Source organism: Eptesicus fuscus, chromosome 16, assembly GCF_027574615.1.
Source record: "Eptesicus fuscus isolate TK198812 chromosome 16, DD_ASM_mEF_20220401, whole genome shotgun sequence".
NCBI classification, from domain to species: domain Eukaryota; kingdom Metazoa; phylum Chordata; class Mammalia; order Chiroptera; family Vespertilionidae; genus Eptesicus; species Eptesicus fuscus.
Window position 1 is genome coordinate 25,599,361 of NC_072488.1, and position 14,826 is coordinate 25,614,186.

Here is a 14,826-nt window from a genome sequence, read left to right on the forward strand (position 1 = left end):
CTCCTGGCTGCAGTATGCATCGCGTGAGGGTCTGGGTGCCACTTTTTCTCTCCCTGGAGGAGAATCTGCTGGGGGGCCACGGTTCTCCAAGAGGGGACCCACAAGGAAAACAGGTTCCCCCAAAACCTGCCCCTGATAACATCAGGCCTGTCCAAAGAGTATTTCCTTTTTAAAAAAAAAATTTTTTTTTTTTGGTTTCATTTTATTGGATAAAGATTAAGAAAGCGCCAGCGTCTGAGAGAAGGAAAGCAAGCCACGCCTGGTGGCACGCCAGCCTGGGGGTCCCTGGCGCACGCGGCGAGGCGGCAGGCCGGCAGGCGGGCGGGTGGGCGGGCGGTCTACCTGGAGGCACTGGTCTCGGCCAGGCGGTTGTTCATGATGCCCAGCGCGCCCACGCCGCCCGAGAAGCCGTTCTGGCGCGTGTTGACGCACACGCTGCGCGGGTAGCCGTTGGCCGTCTCGGACAGCTGCTTCTGCAGCAGCGCCAGCGACACCTTGTTGGAGGCGGTGAGGTCGCGCATGGAGATGAGCTCGCCCGACAGGCGGCGGCCCTCGGCGTCGCTGTCGCAGGTCGCGGGGTCGACGCCGAGCGCAGTCAGGCGGCGGCGCAGCCTGGAGCCCGGGGTGATGGCGTTGCGCCGGGCCAGGGGCGCGCCCGGCGCCGGGCAGCAGCGCGCGCAGCAGCGGCAGCTCAGCTTGCGCAGCATCCAGTTGAGCACCTGCTTGATGAGGATGGAGATGACGTTGAAGAGCGAGTAGATGCAGCACACGCCGAGCAGGATGAAGAGGAAGTTCCCGAGGCGGTACAGCCCCTGGTTCCGGTAGGCGGCGTGCTGGCTGCTCACCAGGTCCCCGAAGCCGATGGTGCTGAAGGTGACGAAGCAGAAGTAGAGCGAGTCCACGTAGTCCCAGCCCTCCACGCTGGTGTACATGGCCGAGGCGCAGCACGACAGCAGCACGGCGAACAGGCCCAGAATCAGCAGCACGTGGTACACCGACGGCTTCCAGCCCGCCAGGCAGTCGGCCTCCGAGAGCGCCGAGCCGCGGCCGAAGGTGGCGGGCAGCAAGCCGCTGCGGCGCAGCTGGTGCTCCCGGCAGGCGCGCATGATGAAGGCCAGCAGCGAGATGATGCGCTCCAGGAAGAGGTTGAAGAACAGGATGGTCCCAGCGCAGCCGAACAGCCCGTAGGCGATGAGGAAGGCCTTCCCACCCACAGTGGCGGGGGTGGTCATGCCGAAACCTGTGGAGACAGGGCAAGGGTCAGGGAGGTCCTGGCTGGGCAGGAGGCCCCTGCGGGGTGGGCGCTATGTGTGTGCAGGTGGCGACATGGCTCCTGTCTGGAGTGGTATCATCACTCAAGTGGAGGGGAATCCGTATTTAGACATGTCTCTGCCTTAGTGGCGCTAGACATTGCTTCTGATCTTGGCAGCCCGTAAACTGTCATGGCCCCTCCTGTTGGGGATCTATAAACCAAAATGGGCGAGGCAAGATGGTCACCAGGAAGGACCCATCAGGACACAACAGAAACCACTGCACAGGTGCAAGCCACTGAGATGCCGCAAAGCAAGTGTCACCGGCTCTTGCACCCCCCCAGTCGCTTTTTTTAATGCAACAGTGGCACACCTGGGCCTTGTTAGGATAGAGTTCCATAAAGGCTTCATTTTGTGTGGGATTTCTGGGGACCAGGTAGAGTGTGTTCAGTCCAGGTAGCTATATTTGATGGTCTCTGAAAAGGGGTTTATGAAACTGACAAGAGGATTGTTTGAGAAGGAGGCCACAATCCTCAGCGAGGAAACATGGCTGCCACTGAGCTCAGCTTCTTCTCGCCCAAGGACCACGTCATCCTTGCTCACACTTGCCACGGGAAAGGTTTTGGTCCAATGCGGGCCTGTGCTGTGTGTGTCTGGGGTCGCGTTTGTCTTGGCAGGGCTGTTCTGTGCCCAGGCAGCTGCTCATTTGCTTTGAGCTCTTATAGTTAAGTCTTCACTTACCCACGTATTCAAAGCACAGTCTTGAAAGGAGATTCTTTACCAATTGATTTCTGCAGAAGGCTCTGCCCATGCCATGCAGGGCAGCACAGAGTGGCAGCTCTGCCCGCCCCCCAACCTGAGCTCTCAGCCTGCTGCTGGCTATGGTCTCTTTATGGGACTCAAGGCTGCCTGACTCTGGTTACAGGAGGGGGTTTCATCTCTTTGTAGGAAGAGTTGCTGCTGCTTGGAGTCTGAGCTGAAAATGAATCATCTGTCTGAGTAGCACTATAGCACCTTTCAACACCTCTGCAGCAAAGGTCAGGGGTTAATTCATACCCAATGTCAGGAGGCTACCTGTGTGTGGGGTGTGTGTGTGTGTAGAGTTTTGTCTCCCTGGGCTTACTATTTCCTTAAAAGGGTCTGAGAAGATTTTTTTTTCAGAGAAATTCCTTAAACCTGTGTGTTAATTGTCCTCTAGATTCCCTGGAGGAAATACCCACTTGCCTAACTGTGGTCTTGATCTTATGCCTAATGACTCAAGTTAGGGGAAAATCTTATGATCACGACCCTCACGTCGAGGAAGATGGATTATATCCCTAGATTTAGAATTTGGCCACAAGAGAATGAAAAACCAAATTAGCAATGTAACCAGGAATTTGATAGAGGAATTTTGCTCCTCTTTAAAGCCAAATTCAAGTTCTTAAGTTCATTAAAAAAAAAAAAATCACCTCTGATTTACTTCTTATCTGCAGGTTTGCTTTCAACGGTTTTAGTTACCCATGGTCAACCATGGTCTGAAAATATTAAATGGAAAATTCCACAAATAAGAAATTCATACGTTTTAAATTATCCACCATTCTGAGTAATGTGATGCAATTTCATGCCATCCTGCCTAGGACATGAATCCTCCCTGTTTCCAGCATATCCACTCTGTATACACTTCCCGCCCTTTAGTCACTTAAGTAGCCAGCTTGGTTATCACATCAACCAGTATTGCATGAGCATCTGTCCTCCTGGATGTCCCTGAATGATGGAACCAGAACGCGACCTGTTTCTCCACCCCCTGTTCTCCTTCTCTACCGAGGTAGGGCCTCTACAAGGCAGCACCACCAGATATGCAGCTGGAAGATCAACCGCCACCCATTCACTCCTTCCTCAGCAGACATGTACTGGTGACATAGCTTGGCAGGCCTCGTACTAGGCTCAGGGATATGGTGGAAAACCAGACAGATGCAGTCCCTACCCTCACAGAGTCTCTGGGTTGCCTTCTTAGAGGTTTTGTACAGATGTTCCCCCTTCTGCTGCCAGCAGCTCATCCCTGAGCCAGGACACAGCTTTTCCCTGCTGCCCCCACAGAGAGGCTGGGCCAGAACTTGTCCTGGGGTCTCCTCATGGTCGTGGCTGCAGGCCTAAAATGATGTCAAATGCTTGATTGGCTGTGAGTGTGGCACTGTCTGCCCAGAAGTGGACAGGCAGGTCACAGGGTTCTCTGACAACACAGAGGGCACCCAATGCAAATGCCCCTCTCACTGGCCCAATCCCTGAGGTCTGAGCTCTGGGGAAGCGGAGGCCCTGGGGTCAGGCTTCCTGCTGAGGGCAGTGGGGTCCCTCCTGGGCCGCCGCTTCCCAGAGTGGAGGAGTGGTCCCCCGAGCTCTGACAATCTGTGGGAGCTAGGCTGGCTCTGGAGAGGGGCCTTGAAGCTTTAGGCAGAGAAAAGACAAACCCAGCCATCCCAAGAACCCCCTCCTCCCCCAATCACACCCTGCGGAGGCGTAATCTGTCCCCGGGTTTGCACCAAGCCTGCTATTTTGTTTATGCCGCAATTGATCTGCCATCCCAGTTTGCAAAGAGCAGACACTTGGGGGCCTTATTGTGCTACTTTGACAAAAGCTGTGAAGCTCATTCCCACAGCCTGTCTGGTGCCGCCTTCGCAAATGGGGCCCTAGTGACAGGGCCTCCAGAGTTCAGCTCAAGGAATCTGCAATCGAGATGGGGAGGCCAGCTCTGATCTGTTTCGGTGGCTCTAGGTGGAGCCTCTTTGCCAGATGCTGGACACGTCAAATCCCTCCAGCCACCCTGTGAGGGAAGCCTCATCAACCCAACAATGCAGGCCAGGACATGGGCCACGGGAGTTGAGGGTACTCGCCCACATAGAGTTTGTAAGTGGCTGAGCTGACCCTGGAGCCCTTCCCACTGTCCCAGAAGACGGGAAGTCTTGGCTCACCACCTCAGGCACCTTGTCCTGTTGGTTCTGTAGTACCAACTCTGAGGAGGAGAAATATAATTGACAGTCCAATCCAGGGTACTTCATATATATCAATGCATTTTATCCTTTGAGAGTAAAAAGACACTACTAATAATTACCCCAGAACAGCATGTATAAACCAGGGCTGTTCCAAGCAACTGGAATGCATGATTAAAATGCAAATTTTGCCCTAGCCGGTTTGGATAGAGCGTCAGCCTGTGGACCAAAGGGTCCCAGGTTCAATTCCAGTCAAGGGCAGGTACCTTGGTTGCAGGCTCCTCCCCGGGCCAAGGCCCTGGTTGGGGCTCGTGCAGGAGGCAACCAATCAATGTGTTTCTCTCACATCAATGTTTTTCTGTCTTTCCCTTTCTCTTCCACTCTCCCTAAAAACCAATGGGAAAATACCCTCAGGTGAGGATTAAACCCTCCCTCCTTGCCATGCAGATTTCAAGGCAGGTTCCACTCCAGAGGTTTATTTAGGAGGTCAGGAGAGGGGCCCAGGAATCTGCATCTAGCAAATGTCCCCTGATGATTCTGATGCAAACGGGCTAAAGCACTTCCTTTAAAATATTATAAGGGCCCTGACCGGTTTGGCTCAGTGGATAGAGCAGTCGGCCTGTGGACTGAAAGGTCCCAGGTTCGATTCCAGTCAAGGGCATGCACGTTGGTTGTGGGCACATCCCCAGTAGGGTGTGTGCAGGAGGCAGCTGATCGATGTTTCTCTCTCATTGATGTTTCTAACTATCTATCTCTCTCCCTTCCTCTCTGTAAAAAATCAATAAAATATATTTTTAAAGAATGTTATAAGGTATCCCCAGTGCCCCTTCTGATTGGAATCTGCCCAATTTCAAATACTTTGATTGAAAGTTCTGTTCTTAATTTCAGATTTATTGAGATACTAGAGGCCCTATGCATGAAATTCCTGCAAGAGTAGGCCTTCACAGTCCTGGCTGCCTCGGCCCTCGCAGCCCTGGCTTCATCAATGATGGGCAACCTTTTGAGCTTGGTGTGTCAAACTTCGCCAAAAAACTGAGCATAACTCGGGTAGTGTGTCACTTTGAGGAAAAAACATTATTTCGCAAATGTTTCATCCTCAGGAGCAGCAAATGTTTTATCCTCGGCATGCGGCCACCTTAGCGGCCGCGTGTCATCAGAAATGGCTATGCGTGTCAGTGCTGACACGCGTGTCATAGGTTCGCCATCACTGAGTAGAAGGTCGTCCGGAAGGACGTCCGGATGGTCGTTCCACTGTTCAGACGTTCGATCGATTTGCATATTACGCTTTTATTATTATCGATAGTTGACATAAAATGGTAAGCTATTTAAAGTGTACATCATGATGCTTTGTTGATCTTTCCTGACTGGCTAGAGGAGGGATTAACAGCCTCACTTTAATAATCAAGCAGCCTGAAGCTCACACCCAAGGCCAGGTCAGCAGCCAGGCCTTCCAGTGCCCCTCCCTCTCCAAACAGGGAACAGAGGGAGCTGTGGGTGGGCTGTGGGGTGTAGGGTGGGGCTGCTGTCAGGCTGCTCTGTGGCTGGAGCTCAGACACTGACTCTCGAGGAGAAAAAGGGAGGCTTTTGGCCACGTTCCATGGAGGAGGGCTGGACCTGAGAGGACACTGGGCCCGAGAGGCTTCCCTGGACCCTCAGGGCTGTCCGTGTCACACTTTTCCAAGTCACTCTCCTGGGGAGGACAACCAGCTTGGATAAATCCAGAACCTTTGGGGAGACGAGGGGCTGGGAGAATGGCTGGGAAAAGTCATTAAAGCATTCAGTGAGGAGTGAAAATGTGGAGGGGGATAATAGTAGCTGACAGTGTTGAGCCCTCACTATTTCCAGGCACTTTGCCAAGACTTCACATATATCCATGCATTTCATCCTCACCACAACTCTGAGGCACTCACTCATTCTAAGTCACAGCTTTTCCCCTTGAATTTCAACACCCCTGGAATCGGGATGGATCTTGCAATCGATGACCTGACAGTTTTATTTGATAGCATTTTAGATTCTTAATGGTATGCAGTAGTGGTACATTTGTAATCGATCGCGTCTTAGATTTGACGAATGACACTGAGAATGATTATCATCTCCAATTGTGAGATTAATAAACAAAGTCATTTAATAGATAAAGATACTCAGGTTAACTAACTTGCCCAGATCATAGAACAAGCAAGTGGCAGAGCCCAGATTTGAAAGCAGAGGAAGGAGCTCGCGATGTGATAAGGGAGAAGTCAAACGCACGAGAGTTCGGGAGAAAAAGAAGCAGGTTGCTTCTGGCTGGTACAGCAGGTTTTACTCCGGCTGCACAATGGAATCACCTGGGAAATAAAACTATCCCCAAGGCCCAGGTGCACCAGACCAGCCTCTTCGTACAGTGCCTAGGAAAGACCGAGAGGAGAAGGTACTTGTATTCAGGCCTGAAGGTTGGGTGGTGGTTTGAGAAAGGCGCACCCCACTGGGAGAGTGCACAGGCCGCTGTGTGGGGGGGTTCAGCTTGGCTGGTCCCCACGGGCAGCTCGGTGCCTGCCCCACAGACAATGTGCAGTAACTCTTGCCGATGGAGTGGGTGAGCCGGTGCAAGAAGGGAAAGGACACGGCTGAGGGACTTCCCTCCACCTTGTACTGGGGCTGAACTTGAGCTTCGTGGGAGCGAAAGCTTCACCTCCAGGTGAGTCTCCAGCTCCTGAGACATCTGGCAACATGCTCTGCCCTCTAGAAACTGACAAGCACTGAAACCTCCGGCTGCAGAAGACAAGCTCAGCAAGTCTCCATTCCTGCCGCTTGGGAAGGGCAACGTCTCCTCCTTTCTTGGAGAGGTGAGAGCAGAGGAGGCTGGGAGGCTGCTACCTCTCCCTCTAAAAACGGCCTGATGACCGTCCGCCTCGGAAGGTTGTTGTGAGGAGTAAGTGAGGAGCTGGTTTCCCCATGCTTCCCGCAGTGCCTGGGCCATGATAAGTGCCTAAAACACAGCACCGCTCAATCTGGAAGCTCCACGTGCGAGGCGTGGCCTTTGCATCACAGCTGAAGTGCATCACGACTTCACCTGATGCGAGATACGGACAGGCCATGGCTAGGAATTTTGGACGACAAGGAAAAACGCCCCCAAGACAGACTCTATCACTGACCTGCAGTCCTTTCAACCTCCCTGGGCCTCCGTTTCCTCAGCGGTTCCAGGTGAGTGGCAACATCCCCTCTGGGTTTGCCCTGAGCTGGGGGAGAGGCCCCGCTAGGGGGAGGCACCACCTTCTCCCTTCCCCAAACTGAGTGTGGCAGCGGGCGGGGTGCTGGCAAATGGCACTCTTGTGGGAAAGTTCGGGCCGGGCTGCTCTGTTCGTTGGCGCGTGTGGATTGGTCTAAGTTGCACACTAGATGGACAGACAGCTCCCCGAGGGCCGCGTGCGTGGTTTCCGTTGCTCCGGAGCCGGTGTGGGGCTGGGCTCGTGCTGGATGCTCCATGACTCAGGCCGAAGAGGCAGCGGCCAGCAAGGTCATGGAGGAATCGGGCCCTCCCCTTTGTCCTGTTTGCTTCTGGCTTGTTCGGTGGGGCCTCTGGGAGGATGTTCTCTGTTTGAGGAGGGCAGGAGGGCAGGGATCTAGGAGGAGACTGAAGCCCACAGGCTGCAGGCGGGTGAGTTTTTACATCAGGAAAGTTTGGGTAAACTGTGAGCAATGGGCAAGGGATCCTGAGAACTGCCTTTGGGCCTTGGCACTGCTTTCCTCGCCAGAGGGATGACTTGATCCAGCCCCGAGACTCTGTGCTTCGTCTGTGTGATTAAGGCTTTCTCTCCTCCCCACAAATCATCCAGCAAAATGAGTTATTGAAAGCTGGGTAACCACTCCTGCCTCCGGGGCGGCTCCTCCCGAGCGACCTCCCGGGAGCAGCTGTCAAGCCCTGGGAGCTGGAGCTGGCAGGAAGGTGACTCACTTACAGAGCCCAGCCTTGCCCTGTCCTCCCCCCTCAGATCTGTCCCTGTCTCTGTGACTAATTCAGAAGTGAGATCACCGCCCCCCCACCCCCCCTATCCCCCGCCCCTCACAAAAAGAGCAGAGCCCTAGCCTCAGCCCAGAACTGTGGTAGGAGACTAAATTCAAGGCCGGGGAAGACAGGGCAGGCAGTAACTGAAAGCCTGCTCTGTGACAGGCCCTGTGGGCGATGAGGGGAGCAGGACAGGCAGAGCCCCAGCCTGCACAGCCCAGTGCCCAGCGGACGTGTACCATGCACGGTCTCTCCTCCACGCCTGTGCACCTGCCATTCCCACCTTTTGAGGTCTGCGACAGCTTTACGTCCTTCCTTTCTCCTCTCTGCAGCGACTCATCCCCTAGCAGCACGTTCACTTAGTCATGTGCTGCTTGCGGTGGCCGGGTACCAGTGACTGCTGCCCCAGAGCGCCATTTAAGCCTTTGCTGTGTTGTCAGTAAGGACTCAGCCCCGGTCTCAGATGTCCTCTCAGCCTCTGTAATGCAGGCGCCCAGGGGACAGCTGCTAAATTCCTGACAGCACTGGCAGCTTGTCTGGTGGTCACCAGCAGGCACTGTACCAGAAACTTGGTTCCATCTTAGTTTTAATGAATTCACCTAACGTATTCCTGAGGCCTGCCATGTGCCAGGAAAGGGCTGGGAAAGGAACGTGGTAATGTGTGATATTGTCCATGCCCCGCAGCCAAATAACACACCTGAAGTTGAATAAAATTGGGTGTACTGCCCTAGCCGGTTTGGCTCAGTGGATAGAGCATTGGCCCTTGGACTGAAGGGCCCCAGGTTTGATTCCAGTCAAGGGCATGTACATCAATCAGTTGCAGGCTCAAAACCAATTGGTGTGTCTCTCTCACATCACTGTTTCTCTCTCTCTCTCTCTCTCTCTCTCTCTCTCTCTCTCTCTCTCTCTCCCTCTCTCTCCCTCTCTCTCTCTCTCTCTCTCCCTCCCCCTCCCTTCCCTTCCACTCTCTATAAAAATCAATGGAAAAATATCCTCGGGTGAGGATTAATAAACAAACAATTGAGTGTATGGATTCACTGCGACAAGGGAGCCGGGGCACCACGGGGAGCTGTGGGGCATCTCAGCCCACGGGCAGCAGAAAGGACTTGGTCAGAATTTGGGCTTGAGTTAGGCCACGCTAGGGAGGGCTCAAGGAAGCAAGGCTGTGCTGTGGATTGGCTGCTGCCAGGGAGCAGGGATATTTCTGGGATTGGGCCTCCTGATATTTCTTGCCTAGGAGGTGGGAATAACGACGCAAGGCCAGAGCTGTGATTGGAGAGGAAACAGCAGTCACTCATCTTAACCAGAGAGGGGTGCTGGGCCATTTCTGTGTGTGGTTTGGAAAATGTTCTTCTTTGGTCTTTGTTCAGAGATGATTATGGGTGAGTGGTCTTGTTTCTCTCTCCCTCGGCCATGGTCGTGAAGCAGCACATCAGTCGGTGTGCCGTGCCCTGGAGGTGGGACGTGCCACATCCGAGCCCCCAGCCCAGCTGTGAGTGCCAGGCCCGTTTCCTGCTCGCCGGGGCTGCTTTCGACTTCTCAGAATGGTTCCGCACTCAGCATGCCAGCACAGCCTTTTACTGGATGCCACTCATTATTGGCTTTTAAAGAAACTCCTTCCCATCTTCTACTTCGTTTGGCTCTATCTGTGCATGTGTGTGGACACACAGGTCTTTAATTCATAGGCGGGGCATGCCTCTAGGTTGTGGAAATATAGGTGATTCTTATTTTAATTATCTTCTGTGTGTTTTTATAAATATTTCACACTTCCTGTGGTGCAAAACGGGGCAGTTACTACTTTTAAAACCAAAACTTCTCCCCCAACAAGCATTGTTATTTTTTAAAATTTATAAATAAAAATGAATACGGCAAGGCCCCTGTTCTCAAGAGAATGATACCCTATGAAAATGACAGCATGGGAGACATTGCAGGAAGCCAAGACACAAGGTCTGGGAGGGCTTCCCAGAGGAGGTGCCACTGGCCGAATAATAAAGGTGCCTTAGCCCAGTGGTTGGCAAACCGCGGCTCGCGAGCCACATGCGGCTCTTTGGCCCCTTGAGTGTGGCTTTTCCACAAAATACCACGCGCGGGCGCACACGTACAGTGCGATTGAAACTTTGTGGCCCATGCGCAGAAGTCGGTTTTCGGCTCTCAAAAGGAATTTCAATCGTTGTACTGTTGATATTTGGCTCTGCTGACTAATGAGTTTGCCGACCACTGCCTTAGCCAAGCAGGTGGAGGTGGTGGGGGAGGGTCTGTGGGTTCTGGATTGGGATGTAGATTCAGGGATCCTATGGATAAGGTGTCCCAGGGAAGTCTTCACACAACCAATATTTACGTGCCAGGCACCGGCTCTCCCCATTAAAGGCCCTGAACGAGAGCGTGGAGACCCTCAGCAGTAAGGATGCTATCTCTATATGAAGTCAGGTCATCAGAAAATAGCAACGATGGACCACATTATCCTTGCTTCCCACTGCGACTGAAATGCTTTCACTGTGATCGAATGTTTCACCTCCTGCCTTTGGGAAGGAATGGTGGGAACACCCATTTGCAGATGATGTCTGTGTCTTCTGCAAAACCAAAGGAAAAAATCATCTCCCACGTCCCTTGTTTAAAGATGCACTAGATTCGTTTCTTCTGGAATTTAGGATCTGAAGTGTTGGTTTTCTAGGCGCACTTGTGCCCTGGCTCCCGCACACTGAGTGCCAGGGTTTGCCGGCTCCGTGGACACGCAGAGCCAAGGTAGTGTGAGCAATTGCTCAAGGACTGTGTCCGGGCAGCTGGTACATTTCTCATCAATTTTCGATTATTTTTTGGCTTCCGTAATCCGTCCCTCCCCCTTCTTTCTCCTGTTCACAACATCTGTTGAATACCTGCTATGTGCAAGCACCGTGCTAGGTCACCACCCTGACCTCTGCAGGGGTCCTCAAACTACGGCCCACGGGCCACATGCGGGTGTTTTTGCCGTTTTGTTTTTTTACTTCAAAATAAGATATGTGCAGTGTGCATAGGAATTTGTTCATAGTTTTTTTTAAACTATAGTCCGGGCCTCCAACGGTCTGAGGGACAGTGAACTGGCCCCCTGTTTAAAAAGTTTGAGGACCCCTGTCTTCGAGCATACAGTTCGGCTTATTCCAGTTTTATCACTTAAATCTGTTCACCTCCTTTGTGGAAGTAAGCTGGCTTTTAGTCACATGTAATAAGCAACAGCAATTTCCGGAAATCTCCAAGTTAGCGTAGTCCCACCAAGTATATGGAATCTCTTTCTCCAGGGTGGCCTTTAAGATGCAGACTGACCCTCCTTTGCCCAGGAAGGTTCTGACATGTGTCCGTCTGAAGGCAGAGGGATGGCATGGCCTCCAAGGCCTCTTGTTCCCCCAAATTCGTAAGTTGACGCCCTAACCGTGCAGTAGCTCGTAATGTGAGTGTGGCTGCTAGGGCTTGCAAAGAGGTGATTAAGGCAAAATGAGGGCGTAAGTAGGCCCTGCCTATGCCTGGTGTCCTTATAGGAAGAGGAGATTAGGACACAGACATGCACAGAGGGAAGACAGCCACCTACACGTCAAGGCGAGAGGCCTAAACACCCCAATCCTGCTCCACCTTGAGCTTGCCCTTCTGGCCCCCAGAATTGTGAGCCAGGAGCCCCCGGGCTGTGCAGTCCTTCGTGGCAGCCGAGCGAGCAGACTGACGCGCCCGTGCTCGGCTGCAGAAGCCATGTGCGTGCTGCCCCTTGCGCATCCTGTGTTTTACAGCAGCGGTGGCAGCAGGGAGCTCAGATGCAAAGCTTAGTTTCTGAGCCCTGATCAGGAGGCTGTGTTTATATTTATCCTGCTAACTGCAGGGGACTATTTATATACCGAGACATAACCTCCCAGGCAAGATGGGGGCAGCCAAGGAGCCAGCTGCTTCCGCCGGACCTGCTGGGCTCCCCCAGCCAGGCGCACACGCTCAGGCCCTGCCCAGGCCCCTGGTCCTCAGGTGCCCCCCCCCCCTCAGGTGTCTCTGATGCCAGCTCTCCTCGCCGCCACTGGGGGCTTGGGCTGCAGGGGTGGAGTCTAGTCTTCTTAGCACAGGGGCCTGCCCAGAGCTGACTGCTTTTCACAAGCTCTCCAGGATGTGCACGGCCCCAGGAGCAGTGCCTCTGTACACGAGTCACAGTTCTAGTCTCACTCAGATCCAACACAATCCCGGGTATTTAGTAGGAGCTCAAGAAACAGAATAAGTGGTGTTGGGTTGTGGAAATCACAGCAGTCTCCCCTTGTCCATGGCTTTGCTTCCAGTGGTGTCAGTTACCCACAGTCAACCACAGTCTGAAAATGTTAAGTGGAAAATTCCAGAAATAATAGATAAGTTTTAAATTGCAGGTACTCCTGAGTAGCATGATGAAATGTCATACCATCCTACTCTGTCCGGCCCAGGACATGAATCATCCCTCTGTCCGGCACATTCAGGCTGCATACGCTACCTGCCCACTTGGTAGCCCTCTCGGTTACCAGATGGACTGTCATGGTATCGAGGTGCTTGTGTTCGAGTAACCCTTACTTTACTTAATGGCCCCGAAGTACACGAGTAGTGATGCTGGCAATTCAGACCTGCCAAAGAGAAGCTGTAATGTGCTTCCTTTAACTGAAAAAACATGTATGTATGTATGTATGTATGTATGGGAAAAATCATAGTGTACATATGGTTTGGTACAGTCTGTTGCTTCAGGCATCCCCTGGGAGACTTGGAACTTATCCCGCATGATAAGGGGGGCTACCATAGTCTAGACTCAAACCTTTATAACTGTAAGGTGCCTCTGCCACTGGCCTCCCTTTCTGCTCCGCTTCTGCTGTCCAGTTAATTAGAACTGGGGACATGCCCTGCATTCGTTCCAGGAGAAAGTTAAAGGTCAGCAGCAGCACAGTTACCACTGAGGGGACCTGGGAGGGTCAAGTCCTAAAATTCCACCATTAGCGCTTCATTCCTTAGGCTGAAGTTTCCCCCTGTCCTCCTGACAGTAACAAGGGCTTCATTTCTCTCTCTCTCTCTCTCTCTCTCTCTCTCTCTCTCTCTCTCTCTCTCTCCCATTCTCTCAAAATGTTAAGAATAAAGTGACACAAAATCATAAATGTAAAAGCAATGTACCAAAAAAGAAAAGCTATACAGGAGTAGACAGGAAAAAGCAAGTCTTCCTCCGTTCTTCATGCACAGACCTGCCCCAGGAGTAACTAATTTCTCATTTCTACACGAACATGCTTTTAAAACTTTTACACAAATGGTAAAATGCCACTTATTTTCATATTTACTTTAGACATTACATGCTTGAAATCAGCTTATATCAGTACTGAAATAATTTTCCTGTCCTTATTGTGGATGCAGAGGTAATTCACTGCATGGGAGGACCGTGGCTTATTTAACCTGCCTCCAGGTGGTGTTACCCCTTCTACAGTTGCCATTACAAATGCATCAGCATGAATAGCCTTGTACAGAAGGGTTTGCACACATGTGCAAGCACACCGGCAAGAAAAAAAATTCTTAGGAGTGAAATTGCTGCAAAAGGGCATGAGAACTTGAATTGGGGGTGGGTACTTAGGTTCTCCATTTAAAAATGCAGCGTAAAGCCTGCTGCCAAGGTGGGCAGATAGCTGTCTGAGGGGAGGGTCTCCTGGGGGTGGGGCCAGCCACCCTGGGCTTGTTCTGGGGTCTTGCAGCCGGACTGAGCTTTCAGAAGCCTATGGGAGGTTTCAGCTGGACCCTGGCCTCATTGCACAGAATCTCGTTTTATCAGAGAAATCACCGAGGTCCTCAGCAGGGACAGCGTGTAGGATGAGAGTACCAACGTCGGGGGGCGGTGCCCAGGCTCCTGCTGCTCGCAGAGCACTCAGGTGTGGGGAGCCAGTGCCTGCCACCGTGACCAGCAGGAAAGGCAGGAAAGCTCACAGGCTTTCAGCGCTGGCTGGTGGAAACACTTTATACTCCTGGGCTGGTAAATGCTTGGCTCAGCCTACACACTGAGACATGGATGTGATGTCAATAAAGGCATTCCGTGAGGTGGGGACTTGAACTTCCTTGAGCAGGTGTGTCAGTGTCACTGTGGGAGAGGGCGGCCGGGGCACTGTATCGCAGACCCTGTCACAGCCACCACCGCAGCAGAGAGCAACCCCAGCAACAAGCACAGATGACAACTGCCTTTTAGCTCTGATCGCTACACTGTGTTGCTTTCCTTACAACGCTTCTATGGGATTTATGGCTTTAAAGGTAATTTTCACACACAGTTTATTTCCTCCCAATTATCTGTGAGGCAGGTGCTATTATCTTTAGTTTTCAGATGCACAGTCTGAGCCTCTGAATGGCATGGTCCAAGGCAAGAAAAGGAGGGGGGGGGGATGGGTCGTCAGAATTTGGGCGGTGACCTCACAGTGGCTGACCCTCCCTCTGCAGGTCTCTGATCTCTGACAGCACTGTCCAGGGCTCTCAGAGTAGAAGCCTGTCAGAAGCTCAGCTGTCCTGCTACGTGCTCCTGCCCCGTGGCTGGACAGACACCCCAAAAGGCAATGGGGTGTATTCCCCCACGTGTGGGTTCTGTTGGCTCCTTGGGAAAAAGGACATGGGAGATCAGGGTGGTCATGGGGCTGTGGACGCTGCCCAG

The 14,826-nt window shown here is 52.6% G+C and overlaps 1 protein-coding gene and 1 long non-coding RNA gene across 2 annotated transcripts in view; one reads left to right on the plus strand and one right to left on the minus strand.

The window, feature by feature from the left end:
* Positions 1–327: 327 nt before the first annotated feature.
* KCNK12 (potassium two pore domain channel subfamily K member 12) overlaps positions 328–14,826 on the minus strand; it is a 36,952-nt gene continuing 22,453 nt past the window's right edge. Inside the window, exon 2 of the mRNA XM_008162160.3 lies at positions 328–1,240. Coding sequence (XP_008160382.1) covers positions 339–1,240 — 902 coding nt within the window. The 3' untranslated portion in view covers positions 328–338. The remainder of the gene's footprint in view (positions 1,241–14,826) is intronic.
* Positions 1,096–2,618, plus strand: LOC114230261 (uncharacterized). The gene is made up of 3 exons (XR_003616132.2): positions 1,096–1,184; positions 2,199–2,287; positions 2,449–2,618. It is a non-coding gene; the product is annotated as an uncharacterized LOC114230261 (long non-coding RNA).